This window comes from Tupaia chinensis, unplaced genomic scaffold (assembly GCF_000334495.1).
Source record: "Tupaia chinensis unplaced genomic scaffold, TupChi_1.0 Scaffold000067_1, whole genome shotgun sequence".
NCBI lineage: Eukaryota > Metazoa > Chordata > Mammalia > Scandentia > Tupaiidae > Tupaia > Tupaia belangeri.
In genome coordinates, this window is record NW_006159526.1 from 656310 (window position 1) to 669904 (window position 13595).

Below are 13595 nucleotides of genomic sequence, written 5' to 3' on the forward strand. Positions count from 1 at the left end.
CTTGACGTTGTTTTGGCCTTTTTGTTTTTTTTTTTTTTTTTGCCAAAGGGTAAGCATGCACTCTCCAGGGAGAGACTAAGAAAGTGAAAAACCACCTCTCAGGGAGGATGGCCACACCACAATCTCTTCGCATGATGCACATGTACCTTGCATGATCCTCAAGTCACCAGGTCAAGTACTCAAACCATAGTCAACCATATGGGAGTCCAGTGCCTTAACCACCACACCACCTAGTCTCCTATGCATGCACGCATGCGCACGCACACACACATACACATATATATCTATACATTTTTTTAGAGAGAGTTTTTTTTGCTATAGGGCACATGTGCTCAGAGAGACAGAAAGCGAGAAATCACCTCCTAGAGGGGATGGCTATGCCATAATCCCTTCTCCTCCATTCTCCTCTTGGGGTTTTGGGTGCACATGCACATGAGCCCAGCATGAGTTTTAAGCTGCCAGGTCCAGGGCTTGAACTGCAGTTGATTACATGGGAGTCTAGCAATGTAACCATTACACCATCTGCTGGTCCCTCCTGTGCATATTTGTAACCTGTTTCCAGGTCTGCCCCACCCACCAGCCTCGGCCTGTGCTGGGTAACACGGGGACCTAGAAACACACCTGCAAAGTCCTACCCCAGGGAGCTCCCAACCCCATGGGGAGAGAGACCAGGGACCAGCTTGGGCTCCACCCTGAGAGCCCCAAGGCCTGGGGATAGTCTCCGTGCATCCTGCCGCAGCCTAGATCTGCTCCACCTGACCTTGGACCACTGCCGTGGCCCCGGTCTCCAGGGCCACCCCTAGCCGACTCACCCTCTTCCACGCCAGTGACGATGGAGGCAAAGTTGTCATCCAGCAGAATCATGTCTGCGGCCTGCTTGGAGACGTCGGAGCCGGCGATGCCCATGGCCACCCCAATGTCGGCCTTCTTCAGGGCAGGGGAGTCGTTCACGCCATCGCCCGTCACGGCCACAATTGCACCCTGGAGGAGGGAAGGTGAGGAGGACCCACAGATAGGCCCCGAGTTCCCTCCCCCAGACCCAGGAGTCCAGCCCCACCCCCTCTTCCACCAAAGCCAGGACTCCTGTCCATTCCCAGCCCCACCTGGGTAAGGACCAGCAGCTGAGACCTCGGCCCTCCTCGGTAAGGACCAGCAGCTGAGACCCACTCCCTCCCCAGCCCTCCTTGGTAAGGACTTAGGAGCTGCGACAACCCCCCCTTACAGTCCTCCTTGGTAAGGACCAGGAGCTGAAATGCACCCCACTGTCCCTCCCCGGTAAGGACCAGGAGCTGAGGCGCCCCCCACTGTCCCTCCCCGGTAAGGACCAGCAGCTGAGACGCCCCCCACTGTCCCTCCTCAGTAAGGACCAGCAGCTGAGACACCCTCCCCACCTGGCCCTCCTTGGTAAGGACTCCACCCCTCCTCAGTAAGGACCCGGGAACTGAAACCCTGGCTCCTCCTCAGTAGGGACCCGGAGCTGAGAGCCCGCCCTCCTCGCATCCCGGGCCCACCTGTCTCTGACAGCCCTCCACTATGATGAGCTTCTGCTGGGGGGACGTGCGGGCAAAGACAATCTCGGTGTGGTTCTGCAGAACCTCGTCGATTTGCTCCGAGGTGAAGTCCTTGAGGTCGGTGCCGTGTATCACACAGGCCTTGGCGTCCCTGGGAGAGCAGAGGGCAGATGGCCCAGGCCAGGGTGTGAGGAGTGGTGTGGGGACGCCTGACGGGCCAGGCCCACAGGCAGGAGCGCTGAGGCCGGGGCTGAGAGAAACAGGGGTCTCTGGGGGCCAGAGAGGAAGGGCAACGGGCCCGCAGCTAGAGGGAGGGAGGGCAGAGCTCGGGAAGGACTTTGGGACAGAGCACAGATAGATGGACAGACAGGGAGACAGACACAGAGGTAGCACGTGGGAAGAGGGCCGGGAGAGTCAGGGGGAAAAAAACAGAGACAGAGACGTACAACGGCAGATGGAAAAACAGACAGACGGACAGACACATGGAGAGGAACAGAGGGCCTCACAGAGTCCTCTGAGAGGATTATCGGCAGCCCATTTTAGAGGAGGAAACCGTCTTTTAACTTCAGGGAAGCTAAATGACATGGCCAAGGTCGCAGCTTGGAGTGGCCACGCTGGGGTGTGCCTGCCCGCCGTGGTGGCTCCACCAGGTGACCTGCCCTCCCAGGCTGTGTAAACCGAGCCCAGCAAGGTGGCCAGGCAGCCCAAAGGGAGGCGGGAGGAGGCAGATGCCCCGCGGGGACTCGGTCAGGGACCCCTGGGCCCTGAGCCAGGAGGCAGCTCACCGGGGGTTGACCTGGCTGACGGGGATGTTGAGCCGGGCAGCGATGTCCTCCACGGTCTCATTGCCCTCGGAGATGATGCCCACGCCCTTGGCGATGGCCTTGGCCGTGATGGGGTGGTCGCCCGTGACCATGATGACCTGCAGGCATTGTTTTCAGGCTGGCCCAGCCTCCCCAGCTGGCCTCTGCCCAGGCCCAGCCGCCCGCTGCCCAGGCCCTGCCTCCTTCCGCAGCCGCCCCAGGCCATACCTTGATGCCCGCGCTGCGGCACTTGCCCACGGCGTCAGGGACGGCCGCCCGGGGTGGGTCGATCATGGACATGAGGCCCACGAAGCAGAGGTTGTCCGTGGTGAAGTTCACGTCGTCACAGTCGAAGGCAAAGCCCTTGGGGAACTGCTCCTCCGGCAGGTAGTAATGGCAGAAACCTGGCGGCAGGGACGGAGTGAGGGCTCCAGACTTGGGACCTCATGCCTCCGCCCGCAGCTCTCCGCCGTGCACATTCCTGGCCTCAGTTTCCTCCTCTCTAATGTGCTCTATGAGGGGCTGGCAGGTGGTGTAGTGGTTAAGAGCGCTGGAATCTCACATGGCCGACCATGGTTCGAGTCCTGGACCTGGCAGCTTGCTTTCTCATTTTGCCTATTCCCCCAGCCCCTCTCATTCTGTCCCTCTCTGGTCAAATTAAAAAAATAAACAAAGCTAAATAAAATAATTCTTTAAAAACATAAATATGGGACCAGCAGTTAGCGTAATGGCTATGTTGCTGGACTCCCACATAGTCGACTGCAGTTCGAGTCCTGGACCTGGCAGCTTGCTTTCTCATTTTGCCTATTCCCCCAGCCCCTCTCATTCTGTCCCTCTCTGGGCACATGTGCTCAGAGAGACAGAAAGTAGGTTAGTGGAGAATGGAGGAGAAGGGAGTGCGGCGTGACCATCCCCCCTGGGGGGGGATTTCTCGCTTTCTGCCTCTCTCTCTCTCTGTCTGGCGAGCGCATGCGCCCTATAGCAATAAAACTCAAAATAAATAAATAAATAAAGTGGTCTACAAATAATTCTGGTCTTGGGGAATTCGGTGAAACCCTACATTTCTCTGTGTGCATCTCTCTCTCTTCCTGTCTTTGTCTCTCTCTTCTGTGTCTCTCTTCTCTTTCTACCTCTGTCAACGCCCTTCCTGTTTGTCTATACCTCTTGCTCTAAATCCAGACTCAGCTGGATGGTCAGCTGGATGGCCAGTCCACACTTGTTTCCTAAGGATGCCCTCGTGTCTCCTTCACTCCTTCACTAATTCATTCCTTCATTCACTCATTCTGGGATGTCACATTCGGCGTCCGGCTCTGGGCAACACCACACCCCTCCCAGCCCCCAGGCTGGCCCGGCCCCTGCCCCGCCATGGTGCGCACCGAGCACGCGCTCGCCCAGGCCGCCCAGCTCCAGGTAGGCGTTCTGGAAGGCCTCCTTCATCTCCTCGTCCAGCGGCTGCTCCTTGCCCTGCAGCAGGATGGTGGAGCAGCGGTCCAGGATGCGCTCGGGGGCGCCCTTCATCACCAGCAGGTAGCGGTTGTCGTTGGGGTCCTCGGTCTCGTGGATGGATAGCTGTGGGCAGAGCAGAGCTCAGCGTTCTTAAGCTACGCCGGGATCTGGGGGCTGCCCACAACAGTGGGGACAGGACCCTCCGCTCCAGCTCAGAGCCGTGGGTGCTTCACATCTTGTCCACTAGAGGGCGCTAAAAACGCTTCTCTACTCAGGAGAGATCTCCGTTTCTGACTTTCCCAGACACCAACGCTCATCCCTGCTGTTTCTGTCTCTAGCTCACAAACACTTCTTTTTCCCCCCCTTCCAGCTTGCTAGAGGATGAATGCACTTGCCAGAGACAGAAAGAGGGAAAGTGAGAAAGTGCAGTCCATGGGAGACGGCCATGCTGCACCCCCTTCTCCACTGCTCCTTACTGGGTGGGGTGCAGGGTATTTTTTCCAAGCTGCTGGGTCTGGGACTTGAACTGCATAATTTGCCATATGGAATCCAGCTGCCTTAACCACCATAACACTGGCTGGCTCTAGGTCACAGATATTTCTGTTCTTCTGTGTCTCTCACAAAAATCTCAGCTTTGGGGGCCAGGCGGTGGCATGCTGGGGAAGCACAAGACTGTGAGGCTGACCCGCAGAAGGTTCTGGGCTCACGTCTGGAGCCCTCCAGGCACACGCACGCCATGATCCGGGAGGACCGTGGCATCATGACCCTGTTGGGGGGTACTGTTCCTCCATCTCTCTGTTTCTCTCACTCATAGAAGAAATAGACTTTGTTTTATTTTTAAAGAATTATTTATTTTAAATTTATTTATTTATTATTATCTAATTTGACCAGAGAGAGACAGAGAAGGCAAATGAGAAAAGCAAGCCTCCAGGCCTGGGACTCAAACCGCAGTCAGTCATGAAGACGGTGCGGTTGCAGAGACCAGAGCCTCGACCACCACGCCACCTGCCAGCTTCAATAAACAGACTTTTTTAAAAAAGAAAGACCAGACATCCCAGCTGTCCGGACGTGACGTGCCTCTCTGCCTAGCCCCACTCATCCCAAGCCTGCGCACCATGGAATCTGGTCAGCTCACCTCTGAAATCTACCCAGAACCTGGCCCCACACCCCACCGCGGTGCAGACACCACCGCCCCTCGTGTGGCAACCTCCACACCGCCAGCCCCATGCCTGCCCTCCCCACCCCATCGTGTCTCCTGCCCACGACAGCTGGAGGATCCTTAAACAGGTGTCAGCCAGCGGAACACGGCGCAGCCGCTTTGGGAAACAGCCTGGCAGGCTCTGGAAAGGTGAACCATGGCTACCGAAGCCCCACCGCCCACCCAGGACAAACCGGATGTCCAGAGCAACCCTGGTGACAGTGGCTGAAAGAGGAGAACAGCCCTAGTGTCCGCAACGGACAGACAGAAGGCAGACTGTGTACACGACAGACGGGTGCTCCCGTGAGAAGGTGGAGCCTGGGTACCTGCCCCAGCACCGACGCACCGTGCAAACCCGACACCGAGTGAAATAGGCCACAGACGGAAGGCCATGTGTGGTGCGGTTCCATTTATACGAAATGTCCAGAATAGGCAAGCCCAGAGAGACAGAAAGTAGGTTAGTGGTTGCTTAGGGCTGAGCGTGTGGAGGAGGAGGGGGTGGTGACAGCTGAGGGGTGTGGGGTTTCTTCTTGAGGTGACGAAAATGCTCTGAAACAGGCTGTGCGGAAGGCTGTGTATTCCTGTGACTATACTAACACGGCTGAGTTTTACAGTGTCAATGGATGGATGACGAGTTGTGACTCAATAAAGCTTTTTTCGTTTGTTTTTAGGTCTTTGCTATAGGGAATGTGCACTCCCCAGAGAGAGAGAAAGACAGGGAGAGAAGGAAGGTGAGCAATCACCCCCGGGGGGATGGCCACATTGCAATCCCTTCTCCACTGTCCTCTCGGGAGTTTGGGAATGTGCATGCAAGCGTCCAGCGTGTTTTTCAAGCCGCCGGATCCAGGGCTCAAACCACTTAGTCAGCCATGTGGGATCCAGCGTCTTAACCTCCACCCCACCTGCTGGCCTAATGAAGTTGGCTTTTGTTCACTTGTTTATTCATTTTTTTTTAATGTGGACCGTGTCCTGTCTCTCCTCTGCTCAGAGCCCTCTTGTGCTTTGTGTTGTCACACAAGCCAAGTCCTCTCCATGGTCTCTAAGGCCTGATGGGACCTGCCCTCGCACCTGCCGTACTCCTTGGCTCCCTGGTCCCCAATGGCTACCTGGCTGGACACACACTTGCGCCCCAGGGCCTTTGCACGCGCCGTGCCCACAGCCTGAACATTCTTCCCTCAGCACAATGACGAGCCAGTACCACAACACCAGACCCTACGAGTCTTCCCTCACTTTTTGCTTTGGTCTGTCTTCTAGCACTAGGCTACAGACAGACTCCACAAGAGGAGGGACTTCCCCCCTGTGCACAGGGACTGTGTGTGTCCCCAGCCGTGGGCTCCCACTCTACTGCAGGAAGACCGTCCCTGTGCCAGCAAGAACCAGCCTGCCCTCTTGGGCTCTGCCCGCTCCTCTCCCCGGGGGACAGGCATGATCATTCCCGTTTTTCACATGGGAGAACTGAGGGCCAGAGGTCAGTAACCCTTCCCGCGGCGGGAGGGCGGAGATAACGGCCTTACAGGCATCCCAGAGGGACCCGGACGCCGGCTGGTGCTCCCCGAGAGCCGGTACCTGGTACTTGTTGGTGGAGTTGAAGGGAATCTCGGCCACTTTCTTGTTGCGCTCGCGCATCAGCTTCACGGAGCCGGAGGACAACTCGATGCACTTGAGCAGGGCAGACTCGGAGGCATCCCCGGCCACATCTCTCTGAGGGTAGAGAGGGCTGTCAGAGCAGGTGCGGCAGGGTTAGGGACACTGGCAGGGCCCAGGGGAGGCCAGCAGCTGGACCCACCTTGAGCACAGGGATGTTGTCCTGACCGCCTTTGAAGACGGCGCGGTTGCAGAGGCCGGCGATGTGGGACAGGGCCACCCAGGTGTGTGAGCTCTTGTCGAATGAGGTCCCTGAAGGAGCCGTGTGTGAAGGCTGGGGCTTCCCAGGGCCAAGGCCGCCACGGTCCCCACCCTGGGCCACCGCTCACCTGACTGGTCTTCGGTGGTGTCGGCCTCATGGATCTGGTTGTCAAACCACATGTGGGCGACCGTCATGCGGTTCTGAGTGAGGGTCCCTGTCTTGTCCGAGCAGATGGTGGACGTGGAGCCCAGGGTCTCTACAGCCTCCAGGTTCTTGACCAGGCAGTTCTTCCGTGCCATGCGCTTGGCGGTCAGGGTCAGGCACACCTGGAGGACGTGCAGGGCGGGCAAGTTACAGGCAGAAGCCAGGTGGCAGGGACGGGTGAGAAGCATGACTGTCACCAGACCCATTGCCCAGCCCACAGAGACTCCTGGGTGGCCCAGAAAAGACTGGGATGCCACCTGGCAGCGCCACTCCCAGGTACAGACCTACAGAGGTAGGCTCAGATGTACCCCAGAGCCGTGGACTAGATTGTCCACTGCAGCCGCATTGTTTTCTTTCTTTCTTCTTCTTTTTTCATTTTTTTTTTAACAGAGATTTTTGCTATAGGGTGCATGTGCTCACCAGAGAGACAGAGAAATAGAAAGCAAGAAATCACCCCCTCCCAGAGGGGATAGCCAGACTGCAATCCCTTCTCCTCAATTCTCCTCTTGGGATTTTGGGCATGCACACACATATGCCCAGCATAAGTTTTAAGTCACCGGGTCTGGGACTCGAACTGCGGTTAATTCTACGGGAGTCTAGAGATGTAACCATTATACCATCTGCTGGTCCCAGCAACACTTCTCTTAATAGTAGTCCCAAATGGAAAACAACCCAGTGTCCACTAGTGGCAGAAAGAATAATTTGTGGAATAAGCTACGGAATACTACACAACAGTGAAAACAAATGCATTACTGCTGCCTGCAGCCGTGTGGACACAGCTCAGAGACAATGCATTGTCAGCAAAAAATGAGCCAGCAGTCAGAGCACACACTGAGGGGCTTCACTGATACCAACGTGAAGCAGGCAAGGTTGATCTAGGCCCGATTAGGGGTTACCCTGAGTTTGGGGGTAGGGGCTGAGGAGGTTTGGAGGGGGCTGCTTAGGACTGGATTTGGGTACAGCTGACACGGGGGATGGGAGTGTTTGGTGTGCTCACACCGACTGGACTGTGTGTCCGCAGTACACGGCCCAGTATAGTGCCTGCTGAGGCCCAGCCATGCTGCTGGGGATGCTGGAAGCCACGTGGGGCCCAGGTTCGATTCCAGTTCAGCCAGTGCCTGTAATCCTGGCTACAGGGGAAGCTGAGGCAGGGGGACTGCAATGCAGGGAGACCCTGTCAAAAATACCTTCCTGTCTCTTGCCCTTTCTTTTTCTCTCATACAAGAGAGGACGGGAGGGAAGGAGAGAGGAAGACAGACAAAGCCTTGGACAGGGTGGCTCGGAACGCCAGCATTCCTAGGGTGGCCCTGCTATGCACCTTGGGAAGAACATGCCTCAGGGTGCCCACAGCTCTCAGGGAGCAGAGCACAGGACAAACCGAAGTGGGATTGACAACTGGACTACGGGAAGGCAATTGCTTATTTTGTATTTATTCTTTTATTGTGGAGGACGTGCGAGCTCACGGAGGGAGGGAGAGAGAGGGAGAAAGCACCCCCAAGGGGGTGTGGTCACCCCACAACCTCTTCTCACCTCTCTATCCTGTTGGGAGTTGGGGCACTCAGCGTGTTTTTTAAGCCACCCATGCCAAGATTCGAACCACAGCTGACCATGTGGGATCTGCCTCCGTAACCAGCAGGCTATAAAGCCAGTCCTGTTGTTCCAACTAGACATTAGGCTTCATGGTTGTTTTTCCCTTTTTTTCATTTTCTCCCAGATCGGGTCTTGCTAAGTTGCTATCCTCCTGCCTCAGCCTCCTAAGCAGCTAAGACTATGGGTGGCCAGCCCACACCAGGCTCTTTGGAGCAGGCCAGGACTCCAACCCAGGCCTCCAGTGGCACTTCCAGGGTGGTATGGCAGCTGGAGCTTCTTCAGACTCTTTACCCTGAGTGCTATAGGGCACGTGTGCTCAGCAGAGAGACAGAGAGAGCTAGAGAGAGAGAAAGCGAGAAATCACCCCCCAGGGAGGATGTTCTCATCACAATCCCTTTTCCTCCAATCTCGTCTAGGGGTTTGGGGCACACATGCACATGTGCCTGGCATGAGTGTCAAGTCACCAGGTCTGGGATGCGAACCAGAGTCGATCACGTGGGAGTCCAGCACCTTAACCACTATGCCACCTGGTGGCCCTGAGTGTGTACTTCTTAATCCTGTAAATTAACTTAAAAAGTGATGGGATTGTTAGCCCTTTCTGTCTTGCAGAGTTTCTCAAGGTTTTTTTTGTTTGTTTTGATTTGTCATAGGGTGCATGCCCTCACCACAGAGAGGGAGGGAGAGGGAGAGGGAGCAGCACACCCCAGCAGGGTGTAGTCACGCCCAATCCGCTCTCGGTCATCTCTCCATCCTATCGGGATTTGGACACACACATATGCCCTGTGTATTTTTTTTTTTTTTGAGAGGTTTTTGCTATAGGGCGCGTGCGCTCACCAGACAGACAGAGAGAGACAGAGAGATAGAAAGCAGGAAATCACCCCCCAGGGGGGATGGCCACACCGCAATCCCTTCTCCTCCATTCTCCTCTCGGGATCTTGGGCATGTACGCACACGCGCCCGGCGTGAGTTTAAGCCACCAGGTCCGGGACTCGAACCGCGGTCGACTACGTGGGAGTCCAGCGACATAGCCATTACGCTAACTGCTGGTCCCGTCTGCCCTGTGTATTTTTCATGACACCAGGGCTGGGATTCGAAACAAGCAGTCAGCCACGTGGGATCCAGTGCCCCTAACCACCCGCCCATGGGGCTGGGCCCAATGTGTTGGTTTTGTTAATGAGGCCCTTAGAGTTCCAGGCCTCTCCTCATTCAGAATGGAGGAAGCTAAGCCCTCAATGCTAAGTTGTTGGTATTAAGAGTACTGCCATCTGGGGGCTGGCAGGTGGTGCGGTGGACGTGAAGGCACTTGACTCCCACATGGCCACCCATAGTTCGAGCCCTGGACCTAGCGGCTTGCTTCCTCAATTTCCCTCTCTCTCTGGTCAAAATTAAAAATAAATAAATAAAGTAAAATTAAAAAAAAAAATTCTTTAATTAAAAAAAAAAGAAAAAAGAGTACTACCATCTGGGCCCAGCCCTCCTCCCTCAGACCCCAGAGCCCAGCCTTACAGTGACGGTGGCCAGCAGGCCCTCTGGGACATTGGCCACGATGATGCCGATGAGGAAGATGACAGCTTCCAGCCAGGTATATCCGAGGATGAGGGAGAGGATGAAGAAGGAGACGCCCAGGAAGACGGCCACGCCGGTGATGAGCTGGATGAAGTGCTCGATCTCGATAGCAATGGGCGTCTTGCCCACCTCCAGCCCCGAAGCCAGGGTGGCGATGCGGCCCATGACAGTGCGGTCCCCTGTGGCCACGACCACGCCCCGAGCTGTGCCTGTGGGGCCAGAAGGTGAGTCCGAGGTGGGTGCGGCTCAGTGGGGTCCCCAGGGCCCTGACCCCCTGAGGCACACCCTCTGCCTGTCCCTGGGGCACCCACTGCTGTTCCTCACCTTCCACACAGTTAGTGGAAAAGAAGGTGATGTTCCGCGTCTCCAGGGGGTTGTCATGCGTGCAGTCAGGGGAGCGCGTCTGCGGCTCGGACTCACCGGTCAGGGAGGAGTTGTCCACCTCGGGAGGAGGGGTACAGAAACAGAACTCAGCCCGAGCCCGAGCCCGAGGGCATTGGTCCAGACAGGGTTGGGCTAAAAGCTGTGTCCCTGCAGGTACCCGGGAGGCCAGAGGCTGAGATTTTCAAGGTCAGGGGGGTATGGGCTGCTTGCAAAGCCCTAAGGTACCTGAGAGTCCCAGAGTGGTGGGGGCTGGGGGGCTGGAGCCCAGGGTCTGAGGGAGGACAGGCTGAGGGCCTGGATTCCTGGGTGTGAGGGAGGAGGGGCCTGAGGGAGGGCAGAGCAAGGCCCTAGGCCCCAGATCCACTTGCAGCCCTGGGCTGAGAGCTCTGGGTTCTGAGGGAGGGCAGAGCCAGGCCCTAGGCCCCAGGCCCACCTTGCAGCCATGGGCTGAGATGATTCGCAGGTCGGCAGGCACTCGATCTCCGCCCTTGATCTCCACCAGATCCCCGACCACCACCTCCTCCGCGTTCACCTGCATCTTCTCGCCTTCCCGGATCACCAGGGCTTGCTGGGGTGAGGTGGAACAGCGTCACCTCCTGATTCCTTCCGCCTGCAGTCACCTGGCAGGCCCCGGCCCCACCTGGCCCCCGAGCACCCCTCACCTGGGGCACCATGTTCTTGAAGGACTCCATGATCTTGGAGCTCTTGGCCTCCTGGTAGTAGGAGAAGCAGCCGGTGATGATGACCACGGCCGCCAGCACGATGCCCAGGTACAGCTGCGGAGAGCGGAGCGGAGCGGGACGGTCACCAGCCCCGCCCGAGTCACCGGGTTTGGGAAGGGAGCTCTCGTCAATGGGGTCTGCACTTGTGTGTCTGACCCCAGGGTTGTGTCTGTCTGAGAGTCTGTGTGAGTTCCTCTTTCTGTACGTGTGTGTTTGAGCCCCTGGCTCCATCCATCTATTGTGTGTGCGTGTGTGTGTGTGTGTGCGCGCATGTGTGTGTCGGTCTGTGGTATATGCTATTGTCTGTCCACATGTCTATCTGTGTCTAGGTTTGTGTGTGTCTGCACACCTGGCCATGCATTAACAGGACTGTTTGAGTCTCTGTATAGATCTCTGTCTCTGTCTCTCTGGTGGTCTGTTTCTTTTTCTTATTTTTCTTTTCTTTTCTTTTTCTTTTCTTTTTTTTTTTTTAGAGGTTTTTGCTATAGTGCTCCTGCACTTGCCAGAAAGACAGAGAGAGACAGAGAGACAGAAAGCAAGAAATCACCCCACAGGGGGGATGGCCACACTGCAGTCCCTTTTCCTCCATTCTCCTTTGGGATCTTGGGCATGCACGCACATGTACCTGGTGGCCTGGTGTGAGTTTAAGCCACCGGGCCCGGGATTTGAACCACGGTTGACTACATGGGAATCCAGAGACATAGCCATTACGCCAACTGCTGGTCCCTCTGGTGGTCTGTTTCTATCTGAGACTCTGGGTATGTCTATCTGCCTGCCTGTTCAGGCTTTAATTTTGGACAATACTGTCTGTCTGTCTGTCTTGATTCTCGCGCCTCTCTGGGGCCACACTGAGTGTGTGGGTCAGTGTGCATTTGAGGTTCTGTGCACATTCAGTCTGTCTGAGAGTTTGTGACTGTGTGTCTGACTAGGCTGTGTTCGAATCTGTGTTCTAGCATGACTGTCTGGCTGAGTACATGTGCACATGCACATATGTGTGCGAAGATCCCTGCACGGCTGGCGTGCGGGTCTGTGTTAACAGGCGGTGGGTGGTCGGGCTCTGGCGGGTCAGAGGGCGGGTGCGCCTGGGTGTCTGTCGGGCCACGGTCACCTGCCGGTGTCTGCGCCTCACATCGCTCAGGTCCCACAGCCCTGGGACAGGGCCCCAGCACCTGCGTCCCGCAGAATGACCTCAGACTTGGCCATCCTGGTGTCTTTTTTAGGTTTTGGCCAGATGGCAAGTGTGTTCTCCAGAGGCACACAGAGAGAGGGGGAAGTGAGAAATCACTCCCAGGGGGATGGCCATGCCACAGTCCCCTCTGCAGGCTCCTCTCAGGAGTTTGGACGCACACGCACGTCCCGGCCTGCATTACGTGGTCTTCCTGAGCTCAGTGTTCTCTGTAACGGATCTGTTCTTTCACCGGGGAGTGTGAAACTGAGATGGGAGGGAGGAGAATGGGCAGGGATGGGGAGAAGGGGGGATGAACGTGTTTCTAAGTGTGCGGGGCCATGCTCAGGGCAGATGGAGGGCACTCACATTGTCCCCAGAGGGGTCGTCCTCAGTGCCCGCCTGGATGCCATAGGCCAGAAAGCAGAGGATGGCCCCAATCCACAATAGGATGGAGAAACCCCCGAAGAGCTGTCGGCAGAACTTGACCCACTCCGGGGTGGTGGGCGGTGGCGTGAGTGCGTTAGGCCCATCCCGGGCCAGGATCTCCTGGGCTTTGCTGTGGGTCAGACCCTGGGGACACAGGACTCATACAGAACCTTCCCTTCCCAGCCCCTCCTTCTCTCCCCCTCCCTCCCTCTGTGGGAGTCAGCCCAACCCCCCACCCCGTCCCACTATGGGATCTCCTCCATCCCTCCCCTGCCTCCCGCCCACCCCGGGGTCCTGGCCCCGCCCCGCCCCCGCGCACCTGCACGCAGTCCGTGTTGTATTTCCGGCAGACCTCTTCCACGGACATCTTGTGCTCTGTCTGAGGAACGGGAGTTTGGGGGAGGCGGTGAGTGCGGAGGCCTGTGGGGCCAGGGGGTGCTGCTCCCGGAGGGCGTGGGCGGGAGGGCAGTCTTACCATCGCCACCTCCTTCTTGAGGTCGTCCAGGTCCCGGCGCTCCTTGCCCTTGCTCTTCTTGGGCGAGCCCTTGTCATCTTTCTTGTCCTGCGAGGTGGCGACACGATAGCTGTCAGAGCCACCAGACTGCGGGCGAGAAGGGGTTCCAGGGGACACCGGCCCTCTGTGCCCAGCTCTCCCCCTGCATCTCTGCATCTCTGGGGTCTCAGGCTGTCCCTTCGGGCCTCCCTTTTCCGCCCCCTTTCTGGGTGAGCGG

General features: G+C 57.1%; 1 protein-coding gene across 1 annotated transcript in view; it reads right to left on the minus strand.

Annotated features, from left to right (window-relative positions):
- The window catches only part of ATP1A3 (ATPase Na+/K+ transporting subunit alpha 3), a 27586-nt gene that overhangs the window by 8991 nt on the left and 5000 nt on the right, over positions 1–13595 (minus strand). Inside the window, exons 2-16 of the mRNA XM_014582526.2 lie at positions 13340–13583; positions 13184–13243; positions 12805–13008; positions 11211–11324; positions 10982–11116; positions 10489–10606; positions 10105–10373; positions 6932–7130; positions 6745–6854; positions 6525–6659; positions 3691–3883; positions 2543–2718; positions 2297–2433; positions 1512–1662; positions 813–981 (exon numbers count right to left, since the gene is read on the minus strand). Of these exons, the coding sequence (XP_014438012.1) occupies positions 813–981; positions 1512–1662; positions 2297–2433; positions 2543–2718; positions 3691–3883; positions 6525–6659; positions 6745–6854; positions 6932–7130; positions 10105–10373; positions 10489–10606; positions 10982–11116; positions 11211–11324; positions 12805–13008; positions 13184–13243; positions 13340–13583 (2414 nt within the window). The remainder of the gene's footprint in view (positions 1–812; positions 982–1511; positions 1663–2296; positions 2434–2542; positions 2719–3690; positions 3884–6524; positions 6660–6744; positions 6855–6931; positions 7131–10104; positions 10374–10488; positions 10607–10981; positions 11117–11210; positions 11325–12804; positions 13009–13183; positions 13244–13339; positions 13584–13595) is intronic.